The following is a 16,874-nucleotide window of genomic DNA, read 5'->3' as shown; positions in this document are numbered from 1 at the left end:
TGCCCCTCTCACTGCTTGGGGGGATCACCACCTCCTATTGCTGTCAGTGGCATTGACACCAACAACTTCTCTGCCTCAGGATGGCCACCAGTAGCCACAAAGCTCATCGAAAGGGAGACTGATTGGCTTCTGGGGATGAGGGAGGCCCACCATGCCGGTAAGTAATAAAGTTATCAATGCTTTGAGATGCCAGTGAATGAAGAGATACTATTCAACTCTGCTCAGCAGTCAGCTGCAACTAAAAGGAGATAAGTGCACTTTGCAATATGTCACTAATTGTGAGCAGCTATTTCCTTTTTGTAATTTAGAACAGATGAAGATTGCAGCCATTTTAGAAGGGAATTCTTTACTTTTTTCTTAGAAAATGTTATTCCCTCAGGTTCTGCTTTAGGCAAAACCTTTCAGTTAGGAAACACCATAGAGAAAAACACTGAAACAATTCTTCCATTCACTTATAGCTTGTGCAATAATTTAAGTGAATTTTAATTAAGATGTGATAAAAGTCTAACTAATGAACTTCTTAGAAAACAAAAAATATCAGATCCCAAATGCTAAGTATCTCTAAAGGTATGTTTTAAAGCTCATTTAAATACCTGAATTAATTGCCTGATTTACTTATAAGTCCTCTGATAACTATAGCCCTGGTGAGGGAATTATATTCTTCCACGCTTCAAAAACAAAAGCTACAGCTAAATCCCTACTTAAAGTGTAAAGTTCTGTTCAACTATCTAGCTCCAGTGTCACCTTCATAAGGAGTATAGGTGTCCATTACATTTTTAACTTATTTAATAGTTCAACTTTGGAAAAGAGAAAACTGTCCATCTGCAATACTTATGTTATAAATGTAGAAAAGATGCCTCTCAAGGGACTTGAAGGCTAGAAGAAGTGAGCTGAATTAGTTACTCCTAATCCAAACTTCTGGTTTCCTTCAACTGAAAGGTTATTCCAGAGCACAAATCTAATATATTATGCAGGTTTAGTATTGTCCTAAAGAGACAAAAACCCCTCCATGCATTCAAGGGTTGTTTGTGAGGGAAGAGGTTCATGCCTGTTAAATCTTCCATAATTCATCTTTTTAGCAGCTCTTGGGAAGGAGGTGCTGAGCATCCTTAACTCCAACTGACTGCTTAAAGACCTGGGAGCACACAGCGCTTATCCAGTCCGATGCACTTCCACCTATGGCCCCAGTCATAGACTTTGATGCACATTCATAAATACTCATCTCTGGAAATCTTAGCCTCTACAGCTCACAGAGCTTGACTCTAAAACATTAAAGCTATCAAGCATTATTTTGAATCATAAGCATGTTGCTACTGACTTGTATTTTGTCACTCATGTCATTCCTAGCTCTTTCTATTTTTAGTGTGATTTAATAGAAGGTATACAAGGTCTTTCATTAAGGCTCCTCTTCAGTAATAATGTTTATAATTTTTCACTGTAGTCATTGTTACTTTTAGAACTTTTTTTTGTTGTTTCTAAAGAATATATTTGCTCTGACACAGCAAAGCATGCACATTATTTAGCACAATAATGATGGCCAAGCACTGACACTCTTAGTCAAAATTTCCCTTAAATTGAGATGGCCTCTGAAGGAGGTCAGGAGAGAGAAGTGCTGAAGGGCTGCACTTAGAGGCTGCAGTGATGGAGCCATGCTACTATCAAGGTGACCACAATCACTGAGGGCTCCCAGCACTGGGGACTGGACCTCCTGATTGTGAGGCACCAGCCACCCCAGTGATGGTGGAACAACTGAGTTCAGGGTCCCATCCTCAGAGTGGTCACCTGTGTTAATACTGCTGGCTGTCAGGATCTGCACTCCCAAATCCATTTAGCAAAGGTTTTACATGACACTAAGTGGCTGCAGTCAGAGCTCATTTCCTGAAATCATCTTGAGGAAGGCAACAATCTGCTATACTTTGGAAACTCACCCATTACTGTCATTACCTAAAGGGAATCTAAAAGTAAATTGTTCTTTCGGTATCAAACTGGATTACGCTTACCTTGATTGCAACTAGCTTGGCTTTGCTAACACTTGGAAATGAAACCCTTCATACTGTTCCAGCTCCTGACTCAACTTAGGGAATCACTAAAGAATGCTAACAGAGTTTGATGGGATGTCAGCAACTGTAGTAAAGTGAAAATAGAAGACTTCAGTACTGGTGTAACCTATACTTCACATTAGCTTTTAAATAATGGTAAGAATAAACTGGCTCAGCTTTTGTTCTTTCTTCACAAGCTTAACTAAAGAACTAGAACAAAAGACAGTCCTTAGTTATAGGTTAGTGGAAGGAGGAAAGAAGGGTTTCCTATCTGGATTCCCATTAGCTCATTGCATGACTTAAGAGTAGTTGTTATATTCCTTGCATCTGTCTAACAGCTGAATTTATATAGTAATACTTCCTGCACTGATGTAGAATGCGCCACCTGAGAAACTGAAAAGGCTTTAGAAATGTTATTGACGTTAAATTCACAAGTAAGAAGATAATGTAGCTCACCCACTAAATCACAACTGCTTGCCTGTAGCTTCTTACCCAGTAGCAAGTGCAAAACAACTGGAAACATCCTGGCATTGATGAAAAAGAGGTGACTGCCATGTATTTATTGAAGGGCAAGACTGCATGGGAAGAGCTACCCCAAACTCCTGGTATTTTGCTCATACATTAATGTTTTGCAAACTTTTTTGAGATAAACCAATAAACAGGCAGGTGGTAATTAATGTCACATCTCTAAGAGATGAGATAATTTTTAGAGCAGTGTTGAGGATACAAGGAGCCTAAACTGCCTAACAGAAAGAGCACTTAATCCTGACAGCACATGTGCTCGCTTACTGCTTGGTTATTTCCAATGATGTATCCAGTTAATGTGGGACTATTTTTGTCTTAAAGTTGCTCTCCATCAGAGTGACTTACTAATCTCTTACTGTATAAACTCTGTGCCTTGGCTCTCCACTGATGGAAACTGATTTCACTGCTGCATCCTGGAGCTTCTCATGATTTGCAGTTGCAGAAGAAATGGAACCTTCAGGCTGCTATTTCCTTTATCAACATGTAATTGATCAGTTGGGCTGCATGGTTTTGTTTGAGATTCATAGCAGCAAATGGAATTATAGTACAACAAAGTGAAGATTAGCAAATAATAAATACAGAGAAAGTACTTTTAAATAAACTATCAAAAAACTCCCAGTTAAAAAGAAAACACTCATCTGTGGTGCTGACTAGTCCATCCCCAGTCATATGCTAAACTTTACAACAAATTGTGGAGGGAAAAATAAGGACAAGGAGGCATTTCTGCCTGAATCTATCTACGTGACAAGATAATGTGATTTTTAGATGAGGAAACTGCAGTGGCTCTTGCTTATCTTGACTCCAGTACACCAGCACAAATGAAAAAGGAACTGTACTACAATTTAGGACTCTGCTGTTCAGTCTCTCTACCCACAAGCCTTTGACAGGACACCCTGGACAAGATGAGGAATGTGACCCTTATTTTAAAAGGACTGGAGCAACTTAGGGCCAAACATTGGTGGCCTGTCTGTTATGATTCAGTTGGATTAACTGGGCTCCTTACAAGCACGAGCCACCAATACAATGTAGGTAAATGTGATGCAGGGCTTTGGTATAGGAGACAACTTTTAGGAGAAAGAAGGAAATAGTGTTCTGTTTCCATAGTGTTCTTCTAACACTGTGGGGCATCATCAGGAACACTGGGGAAATTGAGTTATCTGCTATTCAAGCAAATGCATTCAAACTGGGAACATGTGAGGGAGAGCTACTATAAGAAGATCTGAAGACCTCACCCTATAGAAAGAGCATAAGATACTTCCGTTTGTTTAGCCTAGGAAAAAAAAGGCTGAGGCAGAATATACTAGTTCAAATCAGTGTATCAAGAAAGAAAATAGAAGGGTGAGAGACTAGTGGTTTGAGATAAATAGTACCCAAATGAAAGGTGTGAACTGACCATTCAGGCAGAAAACAGATGACTACAATTACAGCAAAAGGTCCTGAGAGGGACTCTGTGGGATTGCCTCCTTCTCCTCACACTGTGGCTGTGGGTCAGCTCAGCCTGAGCCATCCCTGATGCATCTGTCAGACCTGTTCAAAGCACATGCCTGGGGAGGGACCCTGGCCATGGCAGCTGGCTTCCTGCTCAGCTCCCTTTGCAGACAGGCAGCCTTACCCTAATGTCTACCTTAAATCTGTCCTGCTGCAGTTTAAAGTGTTTTTCTTCTTATCCTGTCCCCAGTGGTTCCGGAGAACAAATTGCATCCTGCGCTGGGGAGTGCAGCCCTCCCGGTGCTGCACTGCTGGGGGACCCTGGAGAGCAAGATCTTGTGAATCTATCAAGGGATTATTTCATTTCCTATTTCATTTAAATCTGTGTATAAATTTCAATTTAATTGGTCTCCAGTTCCCTTGCCACCATTGGCACTCACTTAGCTATTGTGACAGAGAGTCATTTTGGCACAAGGACATGTATGGGGATGTGATGGAGCCAATAGCAAATTTTGTTGGATAAATTAACTGGGGAAGATGGAAAGCTCCAATTTTCATTTCTGTCCAAGTTAATTCATTTGGCCATATGTCAATTTTGGTTAGACGTTCAACATACATTTTCCACAATTCTTCATGCAAATAACCATCTCTTACAGTAATTTAGATAAAATGTAAGTACAAAACAACATGAATTGTAGTTACTAGCTTCCAGAGTGATTAGAAGTAGACTTTTTCCCCTATTCAGCTGTTTTTGTATGTGTCTTAAATTCATTTATTCATTTTCAGGGAAAGAATTGTATGAAAGCAATCCTATGTCAACTCAGCCCCGAACAGAGGCAAAATTTCTCATAACTGAGTGGGAAAAAGTGACAGAGTTAATGTTTTGGTATAGAGATGGTGCTGCTACACAGATATCCAATAAATGCAACCTTTTGAAAGATGAAATCTGTGAGAAATTGTTCTTGAGCAACAAATTCGTCAACAAATGACAAAAATGGAAAATCTGCTACAATAGTATATGTGTGTATATAGGTATATACCTAGTATATGTGTATATACCTAGGTACTGCTGTGAAGACTACGCTGTAAATAGTTCTTACAAATGGAGAAAAAATTAGTAAAATTGTTAATTTACCAGAATCACAATATTGTGCATTCCTTTCTTCTTCAGCTCCTGGATGTACTCTGGCAGACCAGCAAAATTCACTTTATCATAGGTAAAGTCCAGGTGACGTTCCATGTAGTCAATATCAAGATGTTGGACATCCTAAACAATTTTAGAGGAAATATTACATGAATACTTCATCCATCTCTGGAGTTCTCAGAACATGGAAGACATTTATCTGTTGGAGCAATCCAGAGGAGGACCACAAAAATGATCAGACAGCTGGAGCACCTCTCTTATGAGGACAGGCTGAGAGAGCTGAGGTTGTTCATCCTGGAGAAGAGAAGGCTCCAAGGAGACCTTACGGTAGCCTTTCAATACTTAAAGGGGGCTTACAAGAAAGACAGGGTCAGATTTTTATGTAGGGCCTGTTCTCCTGATAGGAGAAGGGGTGATGGTTTTAAACCAAAAAAGAGTAGATTCAGACTACACATAAGGAAGGAATTCTTTACAGTGAGGGTGGTAAAACACTGGATCAGGTTGCCCAGAGAGATGGTAGATGTCTTGATCCTGGAAACATTCAAGGTTAAATTGGATGGGCAACCTGGTTTAGTTCAAGATGTTCCTGCTCATTGCAGGGCAGCTGGACTAGATGGCCTTCAATGGAAGTATTTGATACAGAAATTGGAGTGTATGCAACTCTATTTCTAAAAGGCAACTAACGTATGAAATGAAACCTTAGAGACTGGCTGTAACAATTATACAAACTTACACGGTAGAAATGGACAAAATGAAAATGTAGAAGTCCTAGTTTAGCAACTATTTTGCAGTGATCTGCATCAGAAGTTCCATTACGTATTTTTAAAATGCTAGCATCTCATACTGCATAATAGCAAATCCACAGCAGAATCACCTGCTATGCAGCCAAAAGCAGCACTTAAACCTCATGTTAAAAGCCCACTTTAAATGTTCTTTTAAGCATTACAGGGAAAAGAGCTACGTATGATTATGAACATCTTTTTATTCTACAATTCTTCTTGTAGGATAATTATTTTTCCTCTATTATAATTTTATTCACTCACTTCAGAATGTAAAATTAGCATACGCAGTGAAAAATTCATACTCACATACGGGATATCATAGCGGTGCATGCGATCGACAGTTTGCTTTAAAACATCAAGGCTGCCATAGCCCCAGCGGGAGAGCTGAAATCCCAGAGACCAGTAGGCTGGCATGTGAGGGCGTCCAATGGCCTACAGCAGGAATGAGGAATACAAAAATGCAAGAGGTGAGATGAGAAGTTATTCTGAAACACCAGGAGAGGCTTCCAGATCATTTAAGCCACAGAGATCATGGCACAGGCATTATACACCCATTAAATACCCTTTCCTGTCTTCGAGTAACTCTCAGTACAGTATGCTTGGCTCCAAAAAAGTGCTTCTCCTGGTGGATCCTTGCCCTTCACAGAGGCTCCAAGCAATACCCACACTGAGCATCAATTCTAAGAACAGTGGAAGACACAGTCTATAAAACCCAGGCTAATGTTAAATGAGAGTTTTGCTGAGGTCTCAGCCTCTGCACAGTAGCAGGTACCTTCACTTACAGGGCGCATGCCAGCAGAAATCCAGCGTGGATCCTCATGCCACCTGACCCCCGCCAAGTTCACAAACCCCTTGGTCAACAGCAGACAAATCTCCAACAATATACAGAAACATCAGCTTTGCAAAGTTCTCTTCCCACATACAGCTGAACTAACTCATCAAGAGTCTGATGTTTATTTGAGTTCTCTGAAGTTTTAATTATATTTACACACCAACCTGATGAAATTCGGTTACTTATGGCTGACTGCTCTTACTGCTGGACCACAGCCTTGCGTTGCCAGGCATTGAAAACACTCTTCAAGGTGAGAGTTACTGTTTGGTCCTGAAATTCTCAACTGAAACACAAGGTAATGAGTTAAATATGATTTTATAAATATTTGATTTCCACGGTCTGAATGTAATCCATCTGTAAATGGCATGAGGAAACTCAATTGAGAGCACAGAGAAGCAAGGCATCCTGCTCTGCTTCCCCCGGTGAGAGCTGCTGTGGTAACCTGGGACGAGCAGCGGGCAACCATGATGTGTCTGTTCTACAAATAAACTGAAATCTGGCATTGCATCATTAGTACACACTAGTGTTTTCTGGGAGACATCTCTTGAAATCCTTACTTCAGTTAAATCCCATGAAACTAACCTTTGTTTTGTATTTCTAACACCTTTGCAGGCAATAAGTGAAAAATAAGTAGCTAGTAAGCACCCATGACTCATCAATCAGTTGCAGATATTGTCCCCCTTTGGCTAAATAACCATTCCTCCCTTATTTCCTCGTAGATCTCCACAGTTAAGCAATTATACTAAGAATTGAAAAACAAAAAAACTTGTGTATTGGCAGCTAAACCTCATCTACTTTAAATAAATAAAACAAGGCACCTCTGGCACTCTGTGTCTATTGCATTGCTAAGCTCTCTGGGGATATATTGCATGAAGTCACACCTTCCTATGGGGTTTTCTCCAGGAAGCCTGACCTGGGAAAGCAAAGCTGAACTTGAAATTGCTCTAAAATACATCACGGATGCTAGAGCTGGTGGGATGTACAAAGTGCATCAGACACAAAAACCGCTGTGGGAGAGAGGCAGAGAATAGTCAAGGATGTTTTAATGCACTTGAGCTGGGGAACGCACAGGGCAAAATGCTTCCAAACAAGAAAGGCTTGTGAATGCACAGTCAAACTTGAGCACTAAACATTACAGCTTTGGCTACAGTGTGCTTTGGCTAGTTGGAATGCTGCTATCTAACCTAAGAAAAAACAGGAGGAGGCCAGAACAACTGGTGAGGTTAATGCTTTGAGTCTCTCCAGGAGGGATGATCAGCACAACTGCCCCCTACTTGTCCCATTCCAACAGACTTAACTCTCTTCACCTTCCTGAACACCTGCTTCTCCTTCAGTTCAGCTAGAGGCTGGGTTCTGCAGAGGAAGCAAGAGCAGCCATCAGCAGCATGTTCCTGCTGCAGTGGTACCCAGCCTTTGCTGAACACTGCTGTGCCCTTGCAGGAGAGGCCGCAGACAGAGAAAGATGGTCCCTACCATGCAGGGGGAGGCTGATGGGCAGACACACACCATTGTTACTCTGGTGCTCTCTCATCTGGTTGCACGTGTCATTAGTTTTTTCCATTAGCTCCATTTTTTGGTTAGTTTTGTGATCACCCAGACCATCTTTCAAGCTCTGCTGGGGTCTTCTGTGGAGAGCTGAATGGGCCATGATGGTTCAGGATAATCTCCCAGACGCCCTGTGAGCCAGCACCAAGGTGTCTAACCCATCATGGCAAGCCTCAGGGCAAGAACTCTGCTTCTCTCTCACATCCACACTCACCATGTTAAGGATAAATTCACCTGGGGAGGCAGCAGTTTGTTTTAGACCAGCAAAGGTTGCAAGATGAGCTCTGTGAACCCCACTCCTTTGTGATCACTTTGTGATCCTAAAGCATATGCATATTTTGCCCTTGCTTTCTCTTCTGTAACCAGAGAGTGACCTCTACAAACAAGGTTAAAAAGAGAGATCAAAACAAAAGAACTCCTTAATGAAATAAAATGCTTTGTGTGCAGGCTTCTCTCCTTGGACAAGAGGAAGAGGGAAAAGCAAATGATAAATATTAATCCTGCGGCTAAATGTAGAGCCCTGTGCCCTGGCAGGATGTCTGCATGGATTCTGCTGCCTCTCCCCATGCAGGCTGGGAAATGGGAAAGGGGTAACCAGCCCAGGCAGAGGAAGTGGGAATTGCTGGGCAGCCCTGCTCTGAGTCCTGTGACACTCTGGATCACTCCTGGCTAGGGAGTCAGAGACATCAACAATACAATGTAGTTCAAGAGTTGGATGGTGATTTGCTTCTTCCCCCATGTCCTATCAAGCACCCAGGTGGACTCCAGCAGGGCCAGAGGTGGAGCTGTGGCCACTGCCGTGTGACAGAGCCCTTCCCAAAGGGCACAGCCCCAGCACAGGGGTTTGCTGAGGTTCAGCTGCTCACCCTTGTGGGATGGTGCTGTGTCACTGGGGACCACAGAGTGAGATGGTATTTTGTGATAGCACTGCTTTAGGAGTTTGGGGTTACAGCTGAACCAACAGAAAAGTATCCACCTTGCAAGTAAAATACTAAGCTTTTAAAGCAATTCATTATGGGTTCACCAGGTTGGTGCATCCATGGTGAGCTTAATTGAAACCAGCAGAACATTTGAAGAGGAAGGATGAAAACAGGGCAGCTGGGAAAACAAATGTTCTTTTTTCTAATTATGCTGCGGACTCTCTCTAATGGATCCCCCTGAAGCTTCCTGATAAAGTAACTGACATATGGTACCTACTCACAGATGGATCAGCAGAGGCAGGAATGCAATTTTGCAAACCTGAAAACTCAAGTTTGGATTTGATATATATTTAGGATCTAGTTAATTCATATAGATTGCATTCTGCATACAAATGATCATAAAGTGCAGAAGGCAGAGAAAGCCTGCTTGGCAAAATTGACTCCCATAGAATCAGAAAAGGTAAACGGGGTATGGCAAGGGAACTGAGGGAGGAAAATGCAGAAACAGCAAACATATGGGTTATCCAAACTGAGAAAAAACCAGCAAAGATAGGGTAGTGCAGAAGCAGTAAAAAAAGATTCTATTTTCTGTTCCAGAATTCCTTCTGCACTTGTTTCTTAAATAACTCCTGATTTTGTTTAATAAATTCACTGTTAGTCTTTCCATGTTTACATAACTTGGCATTATGTGTATTTTTTCACTTTTTTCAGATGCACCTGAGAATTGATGTATCTAGGAGGTATCCTGGAAGTGTTTTACAGTAAGAACAAATTTCAGTGGAAACATGTATATCTAACAGCTAAAATCTGTGTCTATGGAGCAGGTGACATGTATTCACTCTCCCTGTGTTGGTTTATTGGACAAATCAAATTATTAATATGAGCATCAATGATATAAACTAGGTTATAAATCATATAGAGTAAATCAGGATCCTATTCTGTTAACATTGTCATCAAAGACTTTGATGAGAGAGACAAGGCTGCAGAGTTATGCCCTATATATCAGAGGCTGGAGAGAGAGAGAGATTCTTTCCCATGCTAACAAAAGAGCTGAGATGCCCAGCAATCCAGGTACAGGGACTTAACATGAAAGACTGCTAATCTTGCCCCCTAGCTAGCCAAACAAAATGTCTCTCGAAGCTTAATATTTGCTTAAACTCCCTTTCTTCACAGAGGAGTTGTAGGAGGAAACTATAAAACCCCAAGTGGACTAATGCTCTGCATTTAGACACAGAAATAGTGTGTTTGGATAGTCACACAATGGCTAAATTTCACAAGTGCTCCTATGGCCCAGGTTTCTGTATCCACCTCATCCCCTCTGGCTAAGGCAAGTGGGTGAGTGCTGTGGTCACCAGTCAGGCAGAAGGCAACCTTCACTCAAAGTCTATGTACAAAAGCTGAGCTTTCTTTTAGGAGAGCAAGAAGAAAGGCCCTGCAGCTGCTGAACAATTCAGAAGATGGTCACAACCTCAGGAACCTAAAAATTTTAAGGACTTTCAATGCCACGGCCTTCAAACCTTGTTCTTTGCTGCACAAAACACTTATCAGTTGCTTATTCTTTCTCGGGAGACCCATGAATTCAGCTGTGAGACTCCCACTGAATCATCTGTGATAAACTCTAGGTACAAGCAGATTTCTCATGTTACCTCTCCAAGAGGAGACTGGACTAGGGACCTTCCGAGGTCCCTTACACCCGTAACTACCCTACACTTCTGTTAGGAGGGAGCAAACCAGGAATTATCTCTGAAAACAGCATTAGGAGACATGCAGTATGCTCACTTAAAGCTTGTTATCAGATAATTTGTGATAAAATAACAAATTTAAAGCCTTCACTCCACCAAGAGCTATTAGATGGCCATTTGTTGAACCCTAACTTTCCTAAGTGTCTTGTTATGGAGCTCATACACTACTGCTATGCACTGTTGGTCTGTTCTGAAAGGCCACCAGTGGTCTTGGCAGTGGCAGTCTGGTATCAGGTGTGACTAGAGAGCCTTAGCCAGGTTCAGCTCAATGACTGAGCTCTTTAACTTGTTCCTGCTTTCCCCTCCCTCCTGTAAACTGAGATGTTTGTCATTAAAAGTGAGATTTGTGTTATATACCTATCCTGTATACCGGACCTCTTCTGCAGAGGGAGAAAAATGTGATCACTGTCGTATATATATATATATATATATATATACATATATATATATATGTACAGGACCATCTTGGATGTGCCAGAACCAATGCTCCTCACAGCCAGGCTCAGGGACAAGAGGGAGCAGAAGAATCAGGCTGGAGACTTCTCCTTCCCATGGCACTATGCCCAGCACTCACCCTACAGCTGCTGTCACTGCTCTATCACTGTGGTGCCACTGGCAGGATGCATCTTACAGCTCACCTCTGCTCCACACAAGACATAGCAGAGGGACAGAGCCACCAGCATTTAGCCCTCTGCTCCCTTCCCACACCTTGCCTCGCTCTTGGAGTCCATTTAAAGCACATTATCCTGGGCCAGGCTGCCACCTGTCCTCACTCCAAGGATGCACAGAGACACTGGTGGCCCTAACAGGGCAGCTGCAATCAACCATGATCGGCACACAGGGAGCTCTGGGCCCAGTGGCTCTGGGCAAGAGTCCATGGTCCACCTCTGGGTGCTGGGGGCAACCTGGAGAGGTGCACAGGGACACCTTGCGTACTCCAGAGACCCAATAAAGAGCTTTGTTACAAAGCTGTCCTAACTCACTGGTTTGGAGACAGCCACATGAAAGCACAGAGCAGAGCTAAGCTCCTAAATCTCTCACAGAAACAAGCAGGGTGGAGGCCAGAAGGGTTGCTCAGATATTGAAGTGTCACTGAAAGCAACAGCCCAAAACTTTCGAGAAAGATGTGGAGCACTTTGCTCTGGACACACCTCCCTTGCTCTCAACAGCCATGCACCACCTGGCACCTGGCCACCCTGCCATCCTGGGGACATCCTGGAGAGATACAATGGGTGGTCCCTGCAAAAAGCAGTGATTTGGGGCAGATGCTTGCACAAGTGGGAAGTGGGTGTCATTCCCCCAGGAAGCTCATTGCAGCAGTGCAGCCTGGTCCCACCAGGGTCCCTGGCAGCCAGGAGTTCCCAAAACAACAATTCCCAGAGGAGACCCATGCAGACAGCTGAGAGACCGGAGAGCTGAGCTGTGCCTTGCAGACATCAGTCACACTCCTTCTTTCCACCCCTTCTCCTTCCCTGTAGCATGACAATGACTGCACAGGAAAGTCCTCTCAGCGTGACAGAAAATACAATTGAAAAATAAAGTCTTTTCTCTCTCCTTCACCTTCCCACAGATCTTGTACATAAAAGCCAAATCATTACCCTAGAGACTAATACTATGGTAATTGTAACATTTGCGACCTTGGAATGTCAGGATGTTTACTGAAGAACTTATTATTTCACTGTGAAATTACTAACATGCATTCCTTAAGATTCCCTAGAGAGCTCAGCACAAGCTCAAAGAATACAGAACAGGAGATTTTTTGGTCCTGCATGTGACATGTCTCATTAGGAGACGCCCACTGCTCTCCTTTACCTTGTTTTCTTTCTCCAGCTCCATTTCCAGACACAGGGGTGGAAAGTGAGCTGCCACTACCCATCAGTTGGGGAGTGAGAACTCTCTCATTTTATTTTCAGCTGCTGACCACCTGCTAAGCCACAGAAATGCTGCTTTCAAACACCAGCAAAAGACTTTGAAAAGAAACAGGGATGGCTCTAATCTCCATTGCACTGCTGCACTAACTCCCCTGAAATAGGGATCAAAGCTGCAGCCCGGGGGAGAGTTGCTTTACTTATTTTTCCTTTTTTTTTTTTTTTTCTGGTTTTATTACCCATGTGTAAGTTAAAAACCTGTTTACTTGGTGGTCTGTGGCAATGGGATCAGAGGTGGTGTATGCTGGTTTTGCTTGGGATAAAGTTAATTTTCTTCATAGTAGTTGGTATGGGGCTGTGTTTTGGATTTGTGCTGAAAACAGTGATGACAATTCAAGGATTTTTTTTCCCACCTCACCAGGTGAGGAGGCTGGGGGTGCACAAGTTGTTGGGAGGGGACACAGTGGGAACAGCTGACCCCAACTGATCCAAGGGATATTCCAGACCATACGGCATCATATTCAGCATATAAAGTTGGGGGAAGAAGAAGAGAGAGTGAGAACACTTGGAGTGATGGTTTTTGTCTTTCCCAGTAACAGTTACGTATTCAGCCCCATTTCCTGGGGATGGCTGAACACTTGCCTGCCCATGGGAAGTGGTGAATGAATTCCTTGCTTTGCCTTGCTTGCGTGCATGGCTTTTGCTTTACCCATTAAACTGCCTTCATCTCAACCCACGAATTTTCTCACTTTTACCCTTCCAATTCTCTCCCCCATCCCACTGAGGGGGTGGGAGCGAGCAGCTGAGGTGCTGGCCAGGGTTAAACCATGACAGGTGACTGGTGGGGACAATGTGCAGAGGGAGCTGAAAACTTACAAGCAACAGAACAGCTGCTCCTGCTCTGGGACATGGAGGGGCACCATCAGCCTCCCACCTCTCTGGGAGGCACAACCTGAACCTCTGCCTGGAAAAGGAAGGTCTTACAGAACCCACCACCCTAGGGAGGTTCCAGCCTTCCCAAAACAGCAGCATGAACAAGTCTTATCCCTTACATCACCAAAACAGAAACCAGCAATACTTTCCTTCTCTGCTGAATACTCTTTTTCCCTTAGTCTGAACCACAGTATTTCTGTTCCCATTTCAGGCACTTTAAAAGAAGGCAATCAGAGGATATGGAGGCTTTAAAAAGCCAGGAAAGACAAAAGATTTGCTAAAAATCAGAGCTCAGGCCCCTTTGAGGAGTGTTGCAGGGGAGGGCAAAGCACATGCACATCTCACTGTGAGCTCTGAGTGCCCAGCTCTGGGATGCTCTACCATAGGCTGCTTAGCACTTCAGTTGCAGCCTAATCCTTAAGGTCTGCACACATGACCCCTCCTTCTCACAGTAGCATGCCCCTTCTCAGCTTTGCTCCACATGCTTTAAATTTGACACTGATTTCTTTATGTACAGAGCCTGGGTCTGAGGTGGCAATTTTCTGTGCAAAGGCCCAGTTAACGCAGCACCTGGCATTTGGTGATGAGAGAAAACGTTATCTGCTACTTTTTTTTTTGCGCAGTCCTCACTAGGTAAGAATTGCATGTACATTTCCAAAACAGCTATCTGCATGTGTAGTCTCGGTTCTCTGGAAAACATTGGGCAATTGGAAAGAAAGTACTTACACTCTGTGAGACAGCAGTAAATGTACTGTTCCACATCTATACTCTCCAATGCAATTACATGGGTTTTCATTACTAAAATACGCTGATGGCTCCAAAATCAACAGGCAATTCCACTGGCAAATAAAGGCTTAAAGCCTTTAAAGTCCATCCAACACCTCTGAAATCCAGCAGATGTAAAGTTCCCAAACATTCCCATCTGTGTTCTGCCTAGTTTTTCTCCATCTACAGTGTCAATATACAGTCATGGTCATACAGCAAAGACTGAAATTATGACAGCCAAGAGAAGAGTAAGCTTAAACAGATTCTTTTCGAATCATTGCATCCCTTTAATGCACTCCTGAACCCCACTCTGACATACTGCAGGAAAGGCTACAGATGTGCACTGAACACCCAGCCAAGCCTGCAACACTCAGACTGCTCACAGATGCTTGAGCATATGCCAGTCTTCTCATGGATCTGAAGTTACAGCTTTGTACAAACAGATCATGACAATGCTCTGGCTGCACTACCTAATACTACCAGATCCTGATGGGACTTTGTTACAAGGCACTGCCCCATGTGCCCTATGCACTTTTCTACTAACCTCAGTGTATTACTGAATGACATTTTCGGGGGTGGGTCCCAGGAAGAGATAGAAGTCGAAGATCCCCCCAATAGTGCAGACAGTCAAAGATGGGTTTGGAGACAGAGTAACATCTAAAAGAGAAAAAAATAGGTTCTCAGTACAAACCAGCTCTGCACTATACATGGGAATGGGTCAAGAACGGATCAGGGGAGGTTGAGACTTGACATAAGGAAGCATTTCTTTACCAAGAGGGTGGTCAAACACTGGACCAGGCTTCCTAAAGATGTGGTTGATGCTCCAACACTGTCAGTGTTTAAGAGGCATTCAAACTGGCATTATGCAGCAATAAATCACAGAATCCCACAGAGAGGAGATTGCATAGATCCATTTGTCTAAATTTCATTTATATAAAAAGGATCAACAAACTTGTGTTTAGGGTTCCTCTATGCTATTTTAATCTTCTTATTGGAAGCCACTGCTTGCCAGGGGAAACTGATTTTATAGACTGCGTGAAGATTCCCCTTTTCTGAAATTATACCACTAGATTAATAAAGTAAGGTGACCATGGCAACTTACAAAACTATTCTGCACATATAGAATATAGGACTAACTTAAATTGATTTGATTTATGTTATTTGATTTTAGTTATGCTAATCTCAGAGGAAATTTCCTACACCTTCTTCTTTCCCTCTATGTATATCTATATTCAAAAAAAAGTTTAGCATATATTTTCTCTGAAAATACCTTACCTTGTTAAACAGTCATTCTAAAGAAACCCTTTTGAAAACTCTAGAGTAATTCCTGGAAGCTTAGTTAGGGAACAGTCACTCATATTTGCATCACATTGAAAAAGCAATCACTAAAGCAGTTTTATATACTTATTGATCTTTCTATATGCAGTCCATATAGGAAATCCATATATCTTTTTACCTTGTGCATTGGAGTTCAGAAGGAGAACACCGTGGGCATTGGAGTCAGGTTCTACACACATGTAGAAAGGGTGAACTCCATAGAGGTTGGCAAATGACTGAAACGTAAATGGCAGATGACGTATGGCTTGACTTTGCTATTTTTCATAGTTTTTGTCAGGTAGCTACATATCCATAGACAAGGAAATTCATTCATAGTTAAGACTTGTTTTGAAAGGTGGCGGATTTTTTCATCTAAACTGGTGTGAAGTTAAATTAATAGAAAAGAGTTATTTTTAATGCTTTGTCACAATGGCACTTTTTAGTTTTTCTGAGTTAAACCTTTTATATTCTGCCAAATCCTCCAAAATGTCATGGGTAAGAATCACTTGCTAGTTAAAACAGACTCATCAACCACTGATTCCAGTTTAGCCAAATATCTAATGAGTCCTGCTGAAGTCCAGCTTGTTTGGATGAACAGGGCATGAAATTCAATGCTTTTCTGAACCAGAATCTTGGCACACAAAATAGTTTTTCTGAAAACTGCACTGTGAGAAAGTTTCTGACGAAAGGTTTCAAAGTACCCTCAAAATGACTCATGGCTTTGTAATTTAATTAAAACTGATGATATCTGCAAAACTTGTGAGGTTCCATGCTTGCCACCTCCTTTTGGTGATACAAGCTCGGACAAAGTGCTGCGTAAACTGAATTACCGTTGGTGCCTGATCCCTGGCATACATGCCATAGGTACTGAAGTCCATGTTGTGTTTGAAGGTTGGGTGCTCATGTTCACCAAATCCATACACAGAAGTGGATGGCACAGTAGTGGTGATCTGAAGGAACTGGTTGGAGAAAAACAGGTCAACCAGGGGACTGTCCCACCTGTGACAAACAGGGAGACATGATTAGTTTGCTTA

At 42.5% G+C, this 16,874-nt stretch overlaps 1 protein-coding gene across 1 annotated transcript in view; it reads right to left on the bottom strand.

Annotated features, from left to right (window-relative positions):
• Window positions 1-16,595, bottom strand: part of LOC127478839 (sucrase-isomaltase, intestinal-like) — a 43,602-nt gene extending 27,007 nt beyond the window's left edge. The window contains 4 exon segments of the mRNA XM_051805022.1: window positions 5,128-5,259; window positions 6,225-6,350; window positions 15,068-15,180; window positions 15,980-16,595. Of these exon segments, the coding sequence (XP_051660982.1) occupies window positions 5,128-5,259; window positions 6,225-6,332 (240 nt within the window). The 5' untranslated portion in view covers window positions 6,333-6,350; window positions 15,068-15,180; window positions 15,980-16,595.
• Window positions 16,596-16,874: the final 279 nt, after the last annotated feature.

The sequence above is a fragment of the Manacus candei genome, unplaced genomic scaffold (genome assembly GCF_025592945.1).
Source record: "Manacus candei isolate 608988 ecotype Guabito, Panama unplaced genomic scaffold, ASM2559294v1 h1tg000063l, whole genome shotgun sequence".
Classification (NCBI taxonomy): domain Eukaryota; kingdom Metazoa; phylum Chordata; class Aves; order Passeriformes; family Pipridae; genus Manacus; species Manacus candei.
This window is presented reverse-complemented; position numbering and strand designations above follow the sequence as displayed.